The sequence below is a fragment of the Microchirus variegatus genome (assembly GCF_963457635.1).
Source record: "Microchirus variegatus genome assembly, chromosome: 13".
NCBI classification, from domain to species: domain Eukaryota; kingdom Metazoa; phylum Chordata; class Actinopteri; order Pleuronectiformes; family Soleidae; genus Microchirus; species Microchirus variegatus.
In genome coordinates this window covers 15686257-15708987 of record NC_139814.1, presented here as the reverse complement: position 1 = coordinate 15708987, position 22731 = coordinate 15686257, and the positions used below count along the sequence as shown (strand labels likewise).

At 36.9% G+C, this 22731-nt stretch overlaps 1 protein-coding gene across 1 annotated transcript in view; it reads left to right on the top strand.

Moving 5' to 3' along the window:
- The first annotated feature begins 1069 nt into the window (after nt 1-1069).
- The window catches only part of ankrd28a (ankyrin repeat domain 28a), a 37224-nt gene continuing 15562 nt past the window's right edge, over nt 1070-22731 (top strand). The window contains exons 1-26 of the mRNA XM_083900102.1: nt 1070-1147; nt 1826-1904; nt 2597-2667; nt 2988-3188; nt 3270-3357; nt 3448-3590; nt 3808-3915; nt 4057-4161; nt 4712-4790; nt 4875-4989; nt 5161-5243; nt 5325-5388; nt 6031-6099; nt 6223-6363; nt 6452-6563; nt 6651-6677; nt 6898-6972; nt 7087-7288; nt 7705-7792; nt 7889-8006; nt 8108-8327; nt 8423-8510; nt 8841-8924; nt 9014-9162; nt 9252-9334; nt 9442-9524. Coding sequence (XP_083756228.1) covers nt 3270-3357; nt 3448-3590; nt 3808-3915; nt 4057-4161; nt 4712-4790; nt 4875-4989; nt 5161-5243; nt 5325-5388; nt 6031-6099; nt 6223-6363; nt 6452-6563; nt 6651-6677; nt 6898-6972; nt 7087-7288; nt 7705-7792; nt 7889-8006; nt 8108-8327; nt 8423-8510; nt 8841-8924; nt 9014-9162; nt 9252-9334; nt 9442-9524 — 2324 coding nt within the window. The 5' untranslated portion in view covers nt 1070-1147; nt 1826-1904; nt 2597-2667; nt 2988-3188. The remainder of the gene's footprint in view (nt 1148-1825; nt 1905-2596; nt 2668-2987; nt 3189-3269; nt 3358-3447; nt 3591-3807; nt 3916-4056; nt 4162-4711; nt 4791-4874; nt 4990-5160; nt 5244-5324; nt 5389-6030; nt 6100-6222; nt 6364-6451; nt 6564-6650; nt 6678-6897; nt 6973-7086; nt 7289-7704; nt 7793-7888; nt 8007-8107; nt 8328-8422; nt 8511-8840; nt 8925-9013; nt 9163-9251; nt 9335-9441; nt 9525-22731) is intronic.

Here is a 22731-nt window from a genome sequence, read left to right as displayed (position 1 = left end):
CACAAGGGCAATCATTTGAAATCATTCAAACTGAGTCATTTTGGTTTGTGGACAAAACAAGACATTCGAGAACAGCATAATTTCCAGGTTTACTAAACACTGATCTATATTTTTCAACATAGAGTTCCTTATTTCAGGCACCATTCCCTCCCTCCTCCTCTGGTTTGTTAGTATTTAAAAAAAATCATTTGCCAATATAAACAATAAGAAAAAAAGCTACCAAGCGAGCGGTCTACCTGCTAAAAATGGAAAGGTTTAGATTGAGCAATGATATTGTCAACACGCATGTTTCTTCATTGTTTATTGGCAAAGTATATTTTTGAAAAGAGCGGTATTCAGAAATGAATTGTGAGCTTAATATAGTGTTCCTTCCCTTAGCCTTTCATTTTGTATGGGCTCATGCCGTTCTGTAGCCCAGCAATACCACAGAAGGTTTATGATGTCTGCTGAGCAACAGTTTGCACAAATCCCACTCAGTATCAGGCAGCACCATGTATCCATGTATATGCCAGCTACAGTATGTATACACACATATACTGATATACACAATATAATCCAGGGGGAGTGATGTTGTAAGATTTGTGTCCAGGATGCTTTTGCATCTTCCTTTTGAAGACATTTCTCATCTCTTCTCAGTCAATTCCTAGTGCACTGTGTAACTTGGTTAGCTGGTTCCAACAAGTAGTGGCGGAATAGTAAATTAGCATTTTTCTTCCCACACTGCACCTGTCTTTCACATCACTGTTTACATTCTTATCAAGTGGCCTCGCAACAGAGCACAGCTTTAACCCTCGCAGATGGACTCAGACATTTACGTAATGGTGTGTACAGTATGTGTGTTTTTGAGCTCGCTGGCGCAGCTGATACTGTTGTAAACAAATGTGTGATATAGAGCCATTTTATGACCTTTGGCTTTCTCCCAGCGTGGGATTATACACTCTCCCATTTGAAATCTCTTAACTGTCAGTTTTTAGCATAGAAAATGACTGCCTTGCAAGTTGAATGAAGGACGTAGTTGCTTTCATCAGCACTTCTCTCTCTCTTTTTTTCCTTTACTCTGTAGCCGTCATTGTTAAGAGCCATCTTCAAAGTGGACCCGGATGAAGTTCGCTCCCTCATATTTAAGAAGGAAGATGTCAACATTCAGGTTAGTCACACTGTTATCGTGGTTTCCCCCGGGTTTCCTCTATGCATATAAATTTGACTCTGATTGCAGCAGTCAGCCTGCATGCTGAAATTGATCTGGGTGGCTATTGATCGATCGACTGAGAGTGCCTTCTGGCTGCTTTTTTTCCCTTTCCCATTTTGTAAAGCTGTCAACCAGGGCAGGACACATGAACCCTTCATAACATTCTCCACTGTCCAACGACCTTCACCTGATAGCTCTCTGCCATTTTTCTCCCATCACTTTCACTTTCTGTTCTTCGTCTCCTCTGTGTTTCTCTCTCTGTGCTTCCATCTTTGTGTTTGGGTCTAATAATGCTGAGGTCATTATCATACCGAGTCTCCCTGGACTCAGCACCTTCTGTGGTCACATGACATTTGTTTATAGCCCCATTCTGCCAATTGCTCTCTACTGAGTTGGAGTAGACAGAGAGGTGGTGGGGGGGGGGGGGGTGCAGTGGAGTGATGGAGCAAATGGAAGAATGCAAGTGACCAGTTGATGGACATTTTCCACTCGTGGCACAAGTCTCGTGTTTCTTGTGGTCTCCTATATAGTGTGGGGTTTATGGATTTTGTTTGGTGTGTGTGTGATGAATGAGGTAAAAAAGAAAAGGAAAAGATGTTATGGTGTAATTAGTGTTTTCTTTGGTTCTCCTGTTAGGATAATGAGAAGAGGACACCTCTGCATGCTGCAGCGTACCTGGGAGACGCAGAGATCATTGAGCTGCTCATCCTGTCTGGTAAACATTGCAGATTGCAATGAAACATACTACAATGCTGGCTGTCATCATTTTGTATTCTTTTGTTATAAAGTTGTGTTTACAATGCATTTTCTTTTTTTATTTATTTTTTATTTAAGAGAGTATCTTTAATAGTTGCTAAAATTCATGCAACTTAAAAAAAAAAGTTTCCAATAAACACTGCATCGTTTCAAGAAACATCTTCATACACACAAAACAAATACTGTATAATGACTCGCAGCATACGACCAGAGTGTGCTGGTCTGTGATTGCATGTGCGCGTGTGTGTTTGGTGTTTCTCAATAATTTGAAGAGTCAGCAACAGGTGCAGCGTCAGAGCTATTTTAACCCCTAGAGCTTTTCCAAATTGGCTCTTGGGAGTGTCTAATCTCCTAAACTCTGCTGGTTGATAAAACTCACTGCCCAGACGTCATGTAAAAACCTCCTTTTAACATCTTCATAATTTGGTTTTGGCTTTTATTCCCGGTCTCTTTCAAGTGTCATTTTTGAACATGTTTGTTGTATCGGCCACTGTTGTTAACTTCTCTCTGTCTCTCTCTCTCTGTCACACACACACACACACACACACACACACACACACACACACACACACACACACACACACACACACACACACACACACACACACACACACACACACACACACACACACTTTCCTTCTCTTATCCAAGGAGCCAGAGTTAATGCCAAAGATAACAAGTGGCTGACTCCTCTTCACCGAGCTGTTGCTTCTTGTAGTGAGGTAATATTACACACACACACACATAGAAAATAATTGGAACTGTAATATAGAGCCGTAATATATTATATATTATGTATTTTATAGATGAATACAGTCAAAGGTAAATTGACACAGCCATTATTTTGGTGTTAGATGAGCCTTTACTAATTCTGCCTGGGCCTGGTCAGCATACCTTTATCAACAAAGCCCTTGGAACTTGTGTTTTAGCGCTTGTGTCTTGTTTATTTTCTAGTGTCCTCATTTAAGCCCTTGCTTCATTAGACTGTGTACAAACAAAAAGAGTCTGCACACCTCATGACCCATGCTCCCTGTCCATCCAGGATGCAGTGTCAGTGTTGTTGAAGCACAGTGCAGATGTCAACGCTCGCGACAAGAACTGGCAGACGCCGCTTCACGTCGCAGCGAGCAACAAGGCAGTACGCTGCGCAGAGGCTTTGGTTCCTCTGCTTAGCAACGTCAACGTCTCTGACCGCGCGGGACGCACTGCTTTGCATCATGCTGCGTTCAGCGGACACGTGGAGGTTGGCCTTCTTTTCCTGACACACTCGTGCAAACAAAGACGCATCAGCCCATGCTTGACGTGCCCCATGTTTGTTTGTCAGATGGTGAAGCTGCTACTGTCTAGAGGAGCCAACATTAACGCGTTTGATAAGAAGGACAGGAGGGCCATCCACTGGGCAGCCTACATGGGTAAGGTGGCAGTTTCTAGTAGCTGATTCAAGAAACTGACAAAGCACTGGATTGAATGTAACTCTCCTCATGCTCTGTCCTTGGTTTTAGGTCACCTTGAAGTGGTGAAGTTATTGGTCGCCAGCGGGGCTGAGGTGGACTGTAAGGACAAGAAGGCTTATACTCCTCTTCACACAGCTGCCTCCAGTGGCATGGGCAGCACCGTGCACTACTTGCTGAGCCTGGGTGTCCATGTTAGTACATATGCACTAGCATGTTCTTATTATGTCTATCCTGTGCCATGACCATTGTGACTTGTTAAGTATTTACTTGTAAGTATACAAGCTATCGTAAATGGCAAGATCGTTCAGTAATATAATATAATCATATTAATAAAGTGCAATAAACCAGTGAACCTGCACCATGATCCTGTGAAAACCACCAATAAACACCAGCTCTCTATTTGCATAGGTAAATGAGGTGAATGCTTATGGCAACACCCCGCTGCATTTGGCCTGTTATAATGGACAGGACGTGGTGGTCAGTGAGCTCATCGAGACGGGGACCAATGTCAACCAGGTATGTGAGAGTAACTGTGTTTTAAACTTGCATGGGCTGCAGTTATACGTGCGGGTCATAAGAGTGTGGGTTGCAGGAACCCATGGTATGTTTGTGGTCGCTGTCTGTGTTTAATTGTCTTATATTTGCATTTTGACTCAGGTGAATGAGAGGGGCTTTTCTGCTCTCCATTTTGCCTCCTCCTCTCGCCAGGGGGCGCTGTGTCAGGAGCTGCTGTTAGCCCACGGCGCTCACATCAACATGCGGGTGCGTCCATACGCAGATACACTTTCACACAAACACTGAATCTCACAGTTATATTGATAACAATGATGTACTTTTTTATTTTTTTTATTTAAAGAAGACAATTAAGTGTAATAAAAACAGGACAGTACAGATACCAGTGTGTGTGTGTTGCACAGATTTGAAATTACTGTGTATGTAACACTTCGGTCACAGTGATGGAAACTGATATCAAGTCCTCAGAGCCTCAAGATGCAAGGCCATATGGAAGATGAAGGGGGATGTGATGGCTCCCTGTGGCTGCAAGCTGCTCTGTGTGTGTGTGTGTGGGGGGGGGGGGTGTGGGTGTGTGTGTGTGTGTGTGTGTGTGTGTGTGGTCAACAATGTTTTTGAGACAAGTTCTGTTCATTTTAGCTGTTTGACATCAGTGTTGGACTCACATTTGAGTCGGCAGCCCAAAATTTCCCCGCAATACTTGTATATTCGTATGTATTTTTCTTTTCTTCCAGATGATAGTAACTATTTTCTGTCTATTTTTTGTCTGTTGTTGTTGTCTCTTGCTTCATCTGTCTAGAGTAAGGATGGTAAGACTCCCCTCCACATGGCAGCTACCCATGGAAGGTTCTCCTGCTGTCAGGCCCTCATTCAAAATGGTGAGTGCCTGAATTCAAATGGATTTTCCCTGTGTAGTTTTAATAGAATGACGCACATATACATGTCTATTTATGTGTATGTAGGAGCTGAGATTGACTGTGAGGACAAGAGCAGAAACTCTGCCCTCCACATCGCTGCCCGCTACGGCCATGAGCTCATCATCACAGCTCTCATCAAACAAGGAGCCAACACCGCCAAGTCAGTCACTGTGCTTTTGTTTGTAATAATAATAATATTAATAAGAGAGATAGTTATGCATTCTCTCAACCTCTTTGTTTTCTTTCTGTCATGAAAACTGCACCTTCACACACACATTATCCTTCCCGTCTTGTAATAACTTGTCCTCTGTGCCGTTATGTATCTTTTCAGGAGGGGCGTTCACGGGATGTTCCCTCTCCACCTGGCGGCTCTCAGTGGCTTCTCGGATTGCTGCAGGAAGCTGCTGTCCTCAGGTACATTCATGCTGACACCACACTTGTCACTGCAAACACCTTGTTAACCTTAAATAATTTGCTGATAGCATGTTTGTGCAGAGTTTGACATAGACACCCCTGATGACTTTGGGAGGACCTGTCTACATGCTGCTGCAGCAGGAGGGTAAGAGTACATCTGTTGTACCGTTGTTTCATTTATTGTCTTGTTTTTTTTTTTTAATGATTTTTGGTTAGCACTCTTTCCTTACAGCAAGAAGGTTGCTGATTTGTGTCCCAGTTTGGGCCTTTCTATGTTCTTCCTGTGTGCGTGGGTTTTCTCTGGGTCCTCAGGTTTCCTCCCACATGCAGAGCTTAATTGGACATTCTAAATTGTGAGTGGATGGTTGTTTGTCTCTATATGTTGGCCCTGCCATGAACTGGCGGCCTGTGTATCGTCCTATGCCAACCGGGATTGGCATCAGCAGCCTCGCGGCCGACCCTCATGTGGAGGATAAAACCGTACACAATGGAAAGATGGATACAAACACTGAACCAGTTTGGCTCATTTTACATGTCCGCAACAGGCAGTGATCGGTGGTGAAAGTTTGTTTGAGTCAGGGCCACAGAAAATGATCACCTATTGATAGACGTGTGTGGGGCGCAAATGAAAAATGAAATTGCAAATATACTGCCTGTATCATAAATTGGTGAAGTTAGTGTTTCGATTTAACATTTTCTTGGCCTTTGATGACCTGCTGTATAGAATAATGTTTATGTTGTTTTGTTGAGAGATTGGAATCACAATTAAAACTCTCTCTCCAAACAGGAACCTGGAGTGTCTGAACCTGCTGTTAAACATAGGGGCAGACTTTAACAGGAAAGACAATTTTGGAAGGTGAGCTTAAACTAAATTAAATCAAGTAACAACAAATACTGAAGACACTGGTTAACATTTAGAATGATGGAGAGTGTTAAGATGTCACTGAGATAAATAACATTGGCTCTCTGACCTTTCCAGGACTCCATTACACTATGCATCAGCCAACTGTAATTACCAGTGTGTGTTTGCCTTGGTGGGCTCCGGGGCAAGTGTTAATGAGCTGGACCAGAGAGGCTGTAGCCCCCTGCACTATGCTGCTGCTGCTGACACTGATGGAAAGTAAGTTCTTCTCTGAGGTTTACCCATTCGTATTTAAGGATCAGGAGTCCCCAGTGTCAGGTTTAAGCTTCTCTTCTGTCTTTGTCAGGTGTGTAGAGTACCTGTTGAGGAATGATGCTGATCCAGGAGTGAGAGACAAACAGGGTTATAGTGCTGTGCATTATGCCTCAGCCTATGGACGCACACTCTGCCTGGAACTGGTGTGTACAGTTACTGTTGCTGAATGAAAACATGCATGTCTTATACAGATGATTTAAAAAAAACAGTCTTTGTCTGTCTCTTTTTAGATGGCGAGTGAGACTCCTCTTGATGTGGTAAGGAAGAAATCTGAATCACCCATGTTACACAATGAGCCCTTACAATGACAGTGCTACTGCTAAACCTTCGCTATCTTCTTTTTGTTCTTATAACAATTGGCAGATCAGTGTTTTACGCTAAGAAAAGAGAATGCTTTTTAACCTTAAATCCCTCGTGACCTACACATGTCTGCCAAGACCTCTCATGAGTAATATATAAACCATGTCTCTGTTTTAGCTAATGGAAACATCGGGAAACGACATTCTGAGTGACTCACAGAGCCAGGCCCCCATCAGTCCACTGCATCTGGCGGTTAGATTGTCTCCTTCACTGCCTCCACCATGTCTTTTCTCCATTGATTTTTGACGAGTTCCACCACGACTGCCTTTAAACAAAGTGTTTGTGTGTTGCTGCTTTTTCTTCCAGGCTTATCATGGACACTGTGGAGCATTAGAGGTTCTCCTGGCTTCCCTGCTGGATGTGGATGTTCGCAGCCCAGAGGGCTGCACCCCGCTCAGCCTTGCCTGCTCAAGTGGTCACCAAGAGTGTGTCTCCTTGCTGCTGCACCATGGTGCCTCACCCATGATCCATGACTACACACACAAAAAGACAGCCTTACATGCTGCAGGTTTGTTCATACGTGCAGCTAATCCTCTTGACAACATGTTTTGCAAGACACTAATTGGCAGTCAGCATTTGCTAAATGTGAAATATTGATAGTCACTGACCCTGATCCCATATCCACAATGCTGGAAATTTGATCTGAGCCTGCAACAACTCAAGCCACCCCAACTAATCGGAGTTCAGGATGGAGTGACAGAAGCCGAGTGCTTTAATTAAAGCTCTGTGGTCGAACTGTCGACACAAAACAAGCAAAATGTAATATGCCGGATACTTGTCTTGGGAACTAGCTAACTATTGATCACCAGTGAGTACGTGTAATCTTGGATGGAGTTATTGTTTGTCTCTAAAAATATGTGCATTGTGGGCGTGGCTTAAAAGCAATGAATCAAACCGCCAAATGTGTTTGTTTGTTTGCTGCAGCGATGAATGGCCACCCAGAGTGCTTGCGCCTGCTCATGAGCAACAACGACCAGCAAATTAACTTGGACGCAGCAGACAGTAACGGACAGTGAGTGTGTATGTGTGTGCATAGGGAAAAAACATGGCTGAGTTTGGAGTATTTTGCTGCCTTAATTAGATTAACGTTTTGTTTCTCTGTGAACAGGACTCCTCTGATGTTGGCAGTGCTGAGTGGACACACCGAGTGTGTGTACTCGCTGCTTAGTCAAGGAGCCAGTGTCGTAAAGCAGGACCGGTGGGGAAGGACAGCACTACACCGGGGGGTCAGACACTCACTCATGCACTCAAGAAATAAAAACACCTTTATTATAAATTGTATGTGTTTGTCATTTCTGATGCTTTCCACGCTTTCATTTCCCCACAGGCAGTGACGGGCCAGGAGGAGTGTGTAGAAGCCCTGCTCCAGCGAGGGGCCACAGTGTGCGCGAGGGACATCCGGGGCCGTTCCCCTCTCCACCTGGCATCTGCCTGTGGCCGTGTTGGTGCCCTGGGTGCTCTGCTGCAGGGCACCAGCACCTCACACACTGACACACACCTCACAGACAACCAGGGCTACACACCGCTGCACTGGGCCTGCTACAATGGTACCGTGACTTTACCTGGGACAATTTGTAGACCCACCAACATCTGTGTTGTGTTTATTTACATCTGTTTCTCCCTCATCTTTCTGTCTCGCCAGGTTATGATGCATGTGTGGAGGTGTTGTTAGACCAGGAGGTGTTCAGGAAGATTAAGGGCAACTCATTCAGTCCACTGCACTGTGCTGTGTAAGAAGATGTGTTTCCACCATGGACTGTATATACAAATGAAAGTAGTCTTGCAGTTTTGTAACTCTGTTGGTTGTCAAACTCTGTTAGTAAACATTTTTTAATGATGTCCATTCCAAGTTTCGGCTCCTCAGAAGCATATGATTTGTAAATTATGTTCCCATTTAGAGGATAAAGCACGGTACATGAGTGGACACCAGTGTGATTCACTTAAAAACAATCCAGTTGGTGCCTGGTCCATTTATATGTACAGTCTATGGTTTTCCCTTTGTTTTAATGTAGATGAACTCCGGCCTGAGGGTTTTTGACAGTGTTTGTTGTGCATTGTAGTATGAATGATAACGACGGCGTGGCTGAGATGTTAATCGACTCCCTCGGCTCTGCAATCGTCAATGCCACTGATGCAAAGGGCAGGTAAGGGACACTAATGACATTGTAGTTCTGTAACCACTGTGAGCACGAGGTCTGTCGCCGTAATGTCACCTGCGTTTGTGTTCATGCAGGACACCGCTACATGCTGCGGCCTTTTCGGACCATGTGGAGTGCATTTCCCTTCTTCTGAGCCACGGAGCTCAGGTAAATGTAGTTGACACAAACACAAGGAGGACACCGCTAATGATGGCAGCACTAAATGGACAGACCAATGCTGTGGGTCAGTACACTTGCTAACCCATAGATACACTATCAGCTTTGGATTTCTACACCTCTGAGATGTAATGGTCTCCTTTTTTTGTTTTACAGAAGTATTGATGAGCAGCACTAAAGCAGACCTAACATTACAGGATACAAACAGAGACACAGCATTGCATCTTGCTTGCAGCAAGGTAGAAAGACAGGAAATGTATCAGCCATGGTAAATTATGGATATTAACCTGTCACTTACTGTATTAATGTTTGTTTTTCTTTGTCCATCACTGCCTGTTCCTCTTAGGGTCATGAGACGAGTGCCTTGTTGATTCTGGAGAAAATGAGCGACAGGAATCTTATTAACTGCACCAACGCCTCTCTCCAGACGTACGTATACACCAGGGTGTTCTTTGACTAACTTTAGACCAGGTTTTTGTTGGTCAGTGGCACAGTAAGGCTTTCTGCACAGACTTGCCGATGTCCATTTGCTACCGAATCAACAATCTTGTTCAAAATCTGACAATTTTTTTGAAAAAAACATTTTGGTCCAAAATATGACAAAAACGTCATACTATACTATGTCGTCGACCTCAATTTCATACTGCACTATTTTGTCCAAAATCTGATAATTTTTTTTGAAATTTTTTTTTTAGCCCAAAATGTGACCAAAACGTCATACTATACTATGTCGTCGACCTCAATGTCATACTACACTATTTCGTCCAAAATCGGACCATTTTTTTGAAAAAAATTTTTGGTCCAAAATGTGACAAAACGTCATACGTATATAGGGCCCTATGAAATCCGTTTTATTTTTTCCCAAATTCCGTTTTATTTTTTTCCAAATTCCGTTTTTTCCGTTTTAATTTTTTAGAATTCCGTTTTTTCTGTTTTATTTTTTTTTATTCTGTTTTTTTTTACCTTTTAAACTTACTTTACCACCATAGAATGTGTGCTTTTTGTGTCAGTGAATAAAATGTCCACTGAAATGCAACTTTCTTCTTGAATCCACTGACTTCTCAATTGTTCAATTGTTTTGACTTAAGTTAAATCCTAATTAAGTAAATGCCAGTGAATCTTAAAACAAGCCATGCAATGCTGGTCACATTTAAAAGTAAAATAATTAACATAAATAAAAAAGTGGTAGTGCCCCTCATCTGATGCAGACGGATTTCTGCGCACCGCCCCTGCGCTGTACTGTTCTCCCTCTCCTGCGCCGTGCGCTTCTCCGTATCCGACTGGATCGTTTCTCTACACGCATTATTACCCCTACAACTCTGCAATTAAGGGAATAACAGATGCATCAGATGAGCCGATGTCTTTAGTTAACTGTTCAAAGAGAGAGAATGTTCTCTTGTGTGAAGTGAAAGTCGCGGGGAGTTCATAAGTTTCACTTTTGCGCAGAGACTTTCCAGCATTTAACAGGTGATGTTCCACAGTTTACTCGCCGTGGTTCGGCCGCCGAATTATCGGCGCATTCCTAAATATAACATCTTTATTGACAATAACAATATAACCGTAATAATGGCGTATTTGATGGTGTGACTTGAGTTACAATCGGCACCTGGACAAGGGGACGCTCGCCGGTTACATGCGGGCGCATCGCGCTTGTTCCGCGGTTTAGAAAAAAAAAGTGTATATAAAGTAAATAAACAAGCAACACGCACTGGGGGAAACCCTGACCGGGTGAGTGTTTGTGAGGAGATGCACGGGTGGTGCCACGAATGAGCGTTCCCCGGAACATTTCTCCAGACAAACGTTCCTTCTCCTCACGATGACAGCATTTCAGTCACATTATGTCAATTTCCGCGATATTCCGCGTCTAACATTAGATTCCGTTTTTATTGGCCAATTCCGCGATTCCGTCCGCGATTCCGTTAACACGGAAATCATAGGGCCCTACGTATACTATGTCGCTGATCTCAATGTCATACTACACTATTTCGTCCAAATTTTTTTAGCCCAAAATGTGACCAAAACGTCTTGATCAACGACAAAGTATAATATGACGTTTTGGTCACATTTTGGGCTAAAAAAAAAATTCTAAAACATTGTCCAATTTTGGACGACATAGTATAGTATGATGTTTTTGTCAAATTTTGGACCCACATTTTTTGGGCCAAAATGTTTTTTTCCCAAAAATTGTCAGAATTTGGATGACATAGTGTAGTATGACATTGAGGTCGATGACATAGTTCAGTATGACGTTTTGGTCACATTTTGGGCCAAAAACATTTTTTCAAAAAAATTGTCAGGTTTTGGACGACATAGTGTAGTATGACATTGAGGTCGATGACAGTATAGTATGACGTTTTTGTCAAATTTTGGACCAACATTTTTTTTTTCAAAAAATGGTCAGATTTTGGACGAAATAGTGTAGTATGACAATGAGGTTGATGACATAGTATAGTATGACGTTTTGGTCACATTTTGGGCCAAAAACATTTTTACAAAAACATTATCAGAATTTGGACGCATAGTATAGTATGATGTTTTTGTCAAATTTGGGACCAAATTTCTTTTTTTCAAAAAATGGTCAGATTTTGGACGAAATAGTGTAGAATGACATTGAGGTCGACGACATAGTATAGTATGACGTTTTGGTCACATTTTGGGCCAAAAACATTTTTTCAAAAAAATTATCAGATTTTGGACGACATAGTGCAGTATGACATTGAGGTCGACGACATAGTATAGTATGACGTTTTGGTAACATTTTGGGCTAAAAAAAAATGTCAAAAAAAATTGCGATTTTGGACAACAGTATAGAATGACGTTTTTGTCAAATTTTGGACCAACATTTTTTTTCCCAAAAAATAGTTAGATTTTGGACGAAATAGTGCAGTATGACATTGAGGTCGACGACATTGTATAGTATGACGTTTTGGTAACATTTTGGGCTAAAAAAAAATGTCAAAAAAAATTCCGATTTTGGACGACACAGTATAGAATGACGTTTTTGTCTAATTTTGGACCAATATTTTTATCCAAAAAAATTGTCAGATTTTGGACGAAATAGTGTAGTATGACATTGAGGTCGATGACATAGTATAGTATGACGTTTTTGTCAAATTTTGGACCAACATTTTTTTTTTCAAAAAATGGTCAGATTTTGGACGAAATAGTGTAGTATGACAATGAGGTTGATGACATAGTATAGTATGACGTTTTGGTCACATTTTGGGCCAAAAACATTTTTACAAAAACATTATCAGAATTTGGACGACATAGTATAGTATGACGTTTTTGTCAAATTTTGGACCAAAAACATTTTTCAAAAATATTATCAGAATTTGGACGACATAGTATAGTATGACGTTTTTGTCAAATTTTGGACCAAAATTTCTATTTCCCAAAAAATGGTCAGATTTTGGACGAAATAGTGTAGTATGACATTGAGGTTGATAAAATAGTTTAGTATTACGTTTTGGTCAAATTTTGGGCCAAAAACATTATTTCAAAAAAATTGTCAGATTTTGGAACAAAATGTTTTTTTCAAAAAAATGGTCAGATTTTGGACGAAATAGTGTAGAATGACATTGGGGTCTATGACATAGTATAGTATGACGTTTTGGTCACATTTTGGGCCAAAAACATTTTCAAAAAAATTATCAGAATTTGGACGACATAGTATAGTATGACGTTTTTGTCAAATTTTGGACCAACATTTTATTTATTCAAAAAATGGTCAGATTTTGGACGATATAGTGTAGTATGACAATGAGGTCGTTGACATAGCATAGTATGACGTTTTTGTCACATTTTGGGCCAAAAACATTTTTTCAAAAAAATTATCAGATTTTGGACGACGATTTTGGACGACATACTATAGTATGACGTTTTTGTCAAATTTTGGACCAAATTTATTTTTTTCAAAAAATTGTCAGATTCTGGACGAAATAGTGTAGTATGACATTGAGGTCGACGACATAGTATAGTATGACGTTTTGGTCACATTTTGGGCCAAAAACATTTTTCAAAAAAATTATAAGAAATTTGGACGACATAGTATAGTATGTGGTTTTATTCAAATTTTGGACCAATTTTTTTTTTCAAAAAATGGTCACATTATGGACGACATAGTATAGTAGGACGTACTACATAGTATAGTATGACGTTTTTGTCAAGTTTTGGACCAAAAAAACGTTTTTTTTAAAAATGGTCAGATTTTGGACGACATAGTATAGTATGATGTTTTTGTCAAATTTTGGACCAATTGTTTTTTTTCAAAAAATGGTCACATTATGGACGACATAGTATAGTCGGACGTACTACAAAGTATAGTATGACGTTTTTGTCAAGTTTTGGACCAAAAAAACGTTTTTAAAAAAAAATGGTCAGATTTTGGACGACATAGTATAGTATGACGTTTTTGTCAAATTTTGGACCAATTGTTTTTTTTCAAAAAATGGTCACATTATGGACGACATAGTATAGTAGGACGTACTACATAGTTTAGTATGACGTTTTGTCAAGTTTTGGACCAAAAAAACGTTTTTCAAAAAAATTGTCAGATTTTGGACGACATGGTATAGTATGTCGTTTTTGTCAAATTTTGGACCAATTTTTTTTTTCAAAAAATGGTCACATTATGGACGACATAGTATAGTAGGACGTACTACATAGTATAGTATGACGTTTTTGTCAAGTTTTGGACCAAAAAAACGTTTTTTAAAAAAATTGTCAGATTTTGGACAACATAGTATAGTATGACGTTTTTGTCAAATTTTGGAACAATTTTTTTTTTCAAAAAGTGGTCACATTATGGACGACATAGTATAGTAGGACGTACTACATAGTTTAGTATGACGTTTTGTCAAGTTTTGGACCAAAAAAACGTTTTTCAAAAAAATGGTCAGATTTTGGACGACATGGTATAGTATGTCGTTTTTGTCAAATTTTGGACCAATTTTTTTTTGCAAAAAATGGTCACATTATGGACGACATAGTATAGTAGGACGTACTACATAGTATAGTATGACGTTTTTGTCAAGTTTTGGACCAAAAAAACGTTTTTTAAAAAAAATGGTCAGATTTTGGACGACATAGTATAGTATGATGTTTTTGTCAAATTTTGGACCAATTTTTTTTTTCAAAAAATGGTCACATTATGGACGACATAGTATAGTAGGACGTACTACATAGTATAGTATGACGTTTTGTCAAGTTTCGGACCAAAAAAAAGTTTTTCAAAAAAATGGTCAGATTTTGGACGACATGGTATATAGTATGTTGTTTTTGTCAAATTTTGGACCAATTTTTTTTTTCAAAAAATGGTCACATTATGGACGACATAGTATAGTAGGACGTACTACATAGTTTAGTATGACGTTTTTGTCAAGTTTTGGAACAAAAAAACGTTTTTCAAAAAATGGTCACATTATGGACGACATAGTATAGTAGGACGTACTACATAGTTTAGTATGTCGTTTTTGTCAAATTTTGGACCAATTTTTTTTTTCAAAAAATGGTCACATTATGGACGACATAGTATTGTAGGACGTACTACAAAGTATAGTATGACGTTTTTGTCACGTTTTGGACCAAAAAAACGTTTTTAAAAAAATGGTCAGATTTTGGACGACATAGTATAGTATGATGTTTTTGTCAAATTTTGGACCAATTTCTTTTTTTCAAAAAATGGTCACATTATGGACGACATAGTATAGTAGGACGTACTACATAGTTTAGTATGACGTTTTGTCAAGTTTTGGACCAAAAAAAAGTTTTTTAAAAAAATGGTCAGATTTTGGACGTCATGGTATAGTATGTCGTTTTAGTCAAATTTTGGACCAATTCTTTTTTGCAAAAAATGGTCACATTATGGACGACATAGTATAGTAGGACGTACTACATAGTATAGTATGACGTTTTTGTCAAGTTTTGGACCAAAAAAACGTTTTTCAAAAAAATGGTCAGATTTTGGACGACATAGTATAGTATGATGTTTTTGTCAAATTTTGGACCAATTATTTTTTTGCAAAAAATGGTCACATTATGGACGACATAGTATTGTAGGACGTACTACAAAGTATAGTATGACGTTTTTGTCACGTTTTGGACCAAATAAAAGTTTTTTTTTAAAAATGGTCAGATTTTGGACGACATAGTATAGTATGATGTTTTTGTCAAATTTTGGACCAATTCTTTTTTTTCAGAAAATGGTCACATTATGGACGACATAGTATAGTAGGACGTACTACATAGTTTAGTATGACATTTTTGTCAAGTTTTGGACCAAAAAAACGTTTTTCAAAAAAATTGTCAGATTTTGGACGACATGGTATAGTATGTGGTTTTTGTCAAATTTTGGAACAATTTTTTTTCTTCAAAAAATGGTCACATTATGGACGACATAGTATAGTCGGACGTACTACATAGTATAGTATGACGTTTTTGTCAAGTTTTGGACCAAAAAAAAGTTTTTTTAAAAAATGGTCAGATTTTGGACGACATAGTATAGTATGATGTTTTTGTCAAATTTTGGACCAATTTTTTTTTTCAAAAAATGGTCACATTATGGACGACATAGTATAGTCGGACGTACTACAAAGTATAGTATGACGTTTTTGTCAAGTTTTGGACCAAAAAAACGTTTTTAAAAAAAAATGGTCAGATTTTGGACGACATGGTATATAGCAGGGGTCACCAACGTGGTGCCCGCGGGCACCTGGTAGCCCGCAGGCAGCCAATACGGTGCCCGCGGGCTCACTTCACTTCACCTCACTTGCATGTATCCGTATGATCGCTCAGTAAAATATCTTTGATATTGTTTATAAAAACTGATAATCATTAGGAGTAAGCACTGGAATTAATGTGTATGCAGTTTAATGCATAATATTAATAAGTTAAATGGTAAACAAATAAAAAAAAATGTTAATGTGGTAGCCCTCCATATTGTTTTTTACCCTTAAGGTAGCTCTCATCTCAAAAAGGTTGGTGACCCCTGGTATATAGTATGTCGCTTTTTGTCAAATTTTGGACCAATTTTTTTTTTCAAAAAATGGTCACATTATGGACGACATAGTATTGTAGGACGTACTACAAAGTATAGTATGACGTTTTTGTCACGTTTTGGACCAAAAAAACGTTTTTTAAAAAAATGGTCAGATTTTGGACGACATAGTATAGTATGATGTTTTTGTCAAATTTTGGACCAATTTCTTTTTTTCAAAAAATGGTCACATTATGGACGACATAGTATAGTAGGACGTACTACATAGTTTAGTAGGACGTACTACATAGTTTAGTATGACGTTTTTGTCAAGTTTTGGACCAAAAAAACGTTTTTCAAAAAATTGTCAGATTTTGGACGACATGGTATAGTATGATGTTTTTGTCAAATTTTGGACCAATTTCTTTTTTTTCAAAAAATGGTCACATTATGGACGACATAGTATAGTCGGACGTACTACAAAGTATAGTATGACGTTTTTGTCAAGTTTTGGACCAAAAAAACGTTTTTAAAAAAAAATGGTCAGATTTTGGATGACATGGTATATAGTATGTCGCTTTTTGTCAAATTTTGGACCAATTTTTTTTTTCAAAAAATGGTCACATTATGGACGACATAGTATAGTAGGACGTACTACAAAGTATAGTATGACGTTTTTGTCACGTTTTGGACCAAAAAAAACAATTTTTTTAAAAAATGGTCAGATTTTGGACGACATAGTATAGTAGGACATACTACATAGTTTAGTATGACGTTTTTGTCACGTTTTGGACCAAAAAAAACAATTTTTTTAAAAAATGGTCAGATTTTGGACGACATAGTATAGTAGGACGTACTACAAAGTATAGTATGATGTTTTTGTCAAATTTTGGACCAATTTTTTTTTTCAAAAAATGGTCACATTATGGACGACATAGTATAGTAGGACATACTACATAGTTTAGTATGACGTTTTTGTCAAGTTTTGGACCAAAAAAACGTTTTTCAAAAAAATTGTCAGATTTTGGACGACATGGTATAGTATGATGTTTTTGTCAAATTTTGGACCAATTCTTTTTTTTCAAAAAATGGTCACATTATGGACGACATAGTATTGTAGGACGTACTACAAAGTATAGTATGACATTTTTGTCACGTTTTGGACCAAAAAACGTTTTTTTTAAAAAATGGTCAGATTTTGGACGACATAGTATAGTATGATGTTTTTGTCAAATTTTGGACCAATTTCTTTTTTTCAAAAAATGGTCACATTATGGACGACATAGTATAGTAGGAAGTACTACATAGTTTAGTATGACGTTTTGTCAAGTTTTGGACCAAAAAAAAGTTTTTAAAAAAAATGGTCAGATTTTGGACGTCATGGTATAGTATGTCGATTTGTCAAATTTTGGACCAATTTTTTTTTGCAAAAAATGGTCACATTATGGACCACATATTATAGTAGGACGTACTACATAGTATAGTATGACGTTTTTGTCAAGTTTTGGACCAAAAAAACGTTTTTAAAAAAAATGGTCAGATTTTGGACGACATAGTATAGTATGATGTTTTTGTCAAATTTTGGACCAATTATTTTTTTGCAAAAAATGGTCACATTATGGACGACATAGTATTGTAGGACGTACTACAAAGTATAGTATGACGTTTTTGTCACGTTATGGACCAAAAAAAACAATTTTTTTAAAAAATGGTCACATTATGGACGACATAGTATAGTATGATGTTTTTGTCAAATTTTGGACCAATTTTTTTTTTCAAAAAATGGTCACATTATGGACGACATAGTATAGTAGGACATACTACATAGTTTAGTATGACGTTTTTGTCAAGCTTTGGACCAAAAAAACGTTTTTCAAAAAAATTGTCAGATTTTGGACGACATGGTATAGTATGTGGTTTTTGTCAAATTTTGGACCAATTATTTTTTTTCAAAAAATGGTCACATTATGGACGACATAGTATAGTAGGACGTACTACATAGTATAGTATGACGTTTTTGTCAAGTTTTGGACCAAAAAAACGTTTTTTAAAAAATGGTCAGATTTTGGACGACATAGTATAGTATGATGTTTTTGTCAAATTTTGGACCAATTTTTTTTTTCAAAAAATGGTCACATTATGGACGACAGTATAGTCGGACGTACTACAAAGTATAGTATGACGTTTTTGTCAAGTTTTGGACCAAAAAAACGTTTTAAAAAAAAAATGGTCAGATTTTGGATGACATGGTATATAGTATGTCGCTTTTTGTCAAATTTTGGACCAATTTTTTTTTTCAAAAAATGGTCACATTATGGACGACATAGTATTGTAGGACGTACTACAAAGTATAGGATGACGTTTTTGTCAAGTTTTGGACCAAAATACGTTTTTAAAAAAAAATGGTCAGATTTTGGATGACATGGTATATAGTATGTCGCTTTTTGTCAAATTTTGGACCAATTTTTTTTTTCAAAAAATGGTCACATTATGGACGACATAGTATTGTAGGACGTACTACAAAGTATAGGATGACGTTTTTGTCAAGTTTTGGACCAAAATACGTTTTTAAAAAAAAATGATCAGATTTTGGATGACATGGTATATAGTATGTCGCTTTTTGTCAAATTTTGGACCAATTTTTTTTTTCAAAAAATGGTCACATTATGGACGACATAGTATTGTAGGACGTACTACAAAGTATAGGATGACGTTTTTGTCAAGTTTTGGACCAAAAAAACGTTTTTTTAAAAAATGGTCAGATTTTGGACGACATGGTATATAGTATGTCGCTTTTTGTCAAATTTTGGACCAATTTTTTTTTTTCAAAAAATGGTCACATTATGGACGACATAGTATAGTAGGACGTACTACAAAGTATAGTATGACGTTTTTGTCACGTTATGGACCAAAAAAAACAATTTTTTTAAAAAAATGGTCACATTATGGACGACATAGTATAGTATGATGTTTTTGTCAAATTTTGGACCAATTTTTTTTTTCAAAAAATGGTCACATTATGGACGACATAGTATAGTAGGACATACTACATAGTTTAGTATGACGTTTTTGTCAAGCTTTGGACCAAAAAAACGTTTTTCAAAAAAATTGTCAGATTTTGGACGACATGGTATAGTATGTGGTTTTTGTCAAATTTTGGACCAATTATTTTTTTTCAAAAAATGGTCACATTATGGACGACATAGTATAGTAGGACGTACTACATAGTATAGTATGACGTTTTTGTCAAGCTTTGGACCAAAAAAACGTTTTTCAAAAAAATTGTCAGATTTTGGACGACATGGTATAGTATGTGGTTTTTGTCAAATTTTGGACCAATTATTTTTTTTCAAAAAATGGTCACATTATGGACGACATAGTATAGTAGGACGTACTACATAGTATAGTATGACGTTTTTGTCAAGTTTTGGAGCAAAAAAACGTTTTTTAAAAAATGGTCAGATTTTGGACGACATAGTATAGTATGATGTTTTTGTCAAATTTTGGACCAATTTTTTTTTTCAAAAAATGGTCACATTATGGACGACAGTATAGTCGGACGTACTACAAAGTATAGTATGACGTTTTTGTCAAGTTTTGGACCAAAAAAACGTTTTTAAAAAAAAATGGTCAGATTTTGGATGACATGGTATATAGTATGTCGCTTTTTGTCAAATTTTGGACCAATTTTTTTTTTCAAAAAATGGTCACATTATGGACGACATAGTATTGTAGGACGTACTACAAAGTATAGGATGACGTTTTTGTCAAGTTTTGGACCAAAATACGTTTTTAAAAAAAAATGGTCAGATTTTGGATGACATGGTATATAGTATGTCGCTTTTTGTCAAATTTTGGACCAATTTTTTTTTTCAAAAAATGGTCACATTATGGACGACATAGTATTGTAGGACGTACTACAAAGTATAGGATGACGTTTTTGTCAAGTTTTGGACCAAAAAAACGTTTTTTTAAAAAATGGTCAGATTTTGGACGACATGGTATATAGTATGTCGCTTTTTGTCAAATTTTGGACCAATTTTTTTTTTTCAAAAAATGGTCACATTATGGACGACATAGTATAGTAGGACGTACTACAAAGTATAGGATGATGTTTTTGTCAAGTTTTGGACCAAAAAAACGTTTTTTTTAAAAAATGGTCAGATTTTGGACGACATAGTATAGTAGGACGTACTACATAGTATAGTATGACGTTTTTGTCAAGTTTTGGACCAAAAAAAGTTTTTAAAAAAAATGGTCAGATTTTGGACGACATAGTATTATGATGTTTTTGTCAAATTTTGGACCAATTATTTTTTTTCAAAAAATGGTCACATTATGGACGACATAGTATTGTAGGACGTACTACAAAGTATAGTATGACGTTTTTGTCAAGTTTTGGACCAAAAAAAGTTTTTAAAAAAAATGGTCAGATTTTGGACGACATAGTATTATGATGTTTTTGTCAAATTTTGGACCAATTATTTTTTTCAAAAAATGGTCACATTATGGACGACAGTATAGTCGGACGTACTACAAAGTATAGTATGACGTTTTTGTCAAGTTTTGGACCAAAAAAACGTTTTTAAAAAAAAATGGTCAGATTTTGGATGACATGGTATATAGTATGTCGCTTTTTGTCAAATTTTGGACCAATTTTTTTTTTCAAAAAATGGTCACATTATGGACGACATAGTATTGTAGGACGTACTACAAAGTATAGGATGACGTTTTTGTCAAGTTTTGGACCAAAATACGTTTTTAAAAAAAAATGGTCAGATTTTGGATGACATGGTATATAGTATGTCGCTTTTTGTCAAATTTTGGACCAATTTTTTTTTTCAAAAAATGGTCACATTATGGACGACATAGTATTGTAGGACGTACTACAAAGTATAGGATGACGTTTTTGTCAAGTTTTGGACCAAAAAAACGTTTTTTTAAAAAATGGTCAGATTTTGGACGACATGGTATAGTAGGACGTACTACATAGTATAGTATGACGTTTTTGTCAAGTTTTGGACCAAAAAAAGTTTTTAAAAAAAATGGTCAGATTTTGGATGACATGGTATATAGTATGTCGCTTTTTGTCAAATTTTGGACCAATTTTTTTTTTTCAAAAAATGGTCACATTATGGACGACATAGTATAGTAGGACGTACTACAAAGTATAGGATGATGTTTTTGTCAAGTTTTGGACCAAAAAAACGTTTTTTTTTAAAAATGGTCAGATTTTGGACGACATAGTATAGTAGGACGTACTACATAGTATAGTATGACGTTTTTGTCAAGTTTTGGACCAAAAAAAGTTTTTAAAAAAAATGGTCAGATTTTGGACGACATAGTATTATGATGTTTTTGTCAAATTTTGGACCAATTATTTTTTTTCAAAAAATGGTCACATTATGGACGACATAGTATTGTAGGACGTACTACAAAGTATAGTATGACGTTTTTGTCACGTTTTGGACCAAAAAAAACGTTTTTAAAAAAAAAAAGGTCAGATTTTGGACGACATAGTATAGTATGATGTTTTTGTCAAATTTTGGAACAATTTTTTTTTTCAAAAATTGTCACATTATGGATGACATAGTATAGTAGGACGTACTACAAAGTATAGTATGACGTTTTTGTCACGTTTTGGACCAAAAAAACGTTTTTAAAAAAAATGGTCAGATTTTGGACGACAAAGTATAGTATGATGTTTTTGTCAAATTTTGGACCAATTATTTTTTTTCAAAAAATGGTCACATTATGGACGACATAGTATAGTAGGACGTACTACATAGTATAGTATGACGTTTTTGTCAAGTTTTGGACCAAAAAAACGTTTTTCAAAAAAATGGTCAGATTTTGGACGACATACTACATAGTATAGTATGACGTTTTTGTCAAGTTTTGGAACAAAAAAACGTTTTTTTAAATAATGGTCAGATTTTGGACGACATAGTATAGTATGATGTTTTTGTCAAATTTTGGACCAATTTTTTTTTTCAAAAAATGGTCACATTATGGACGACATAGTAAAGTAGGACGTACTACATAGTTTAGTATGACGTTTTTGTCAAGTTTTGGACCAAAAAAAGTTTTTAAAAAAAATGGTCAGATTTTGGACGACATAGTATTATGATGTTTTTGTCAAATTTTGGACCAATTATTTTTTTTCAAAAAATGGTCACATTATGGACGACATAGTATTGTAGGACGTACTACAAAGTATAGTATGACGTTTTTGTCACGTTTTGGACCAAAAAAAACGTTTTTAAAAAAAAAAAGGTCAGATTTTGGACGACATAGTATAGTATGATGTTTTTGTCAAATTTTGGAACAATTTTTTTTTTCAAAAATTGTCACATTATGGATGACATAGTATAGTAGGACGTACTACAAAGTATAGTATGACGTTTTTGTCACGTTTTGGACCAAAAAAACGTTTTTAAAAAAAATGGTCAGATTTTGGACGACAAAGTATAGTATGATGTTTTTGTCAAATTTTGGACCAATTATTTTTTTTCAAAAAATGGTCACATTATGGACGACATAGTATAGTAGGACGTACTACATAGTATAGTATGACGTTTTTGTCAAGTTTTGGACCAAAAAAACGTTTTTCAAAAAAATGGTCAGATTTTGGACGACATACTACATAGTATAGTATGA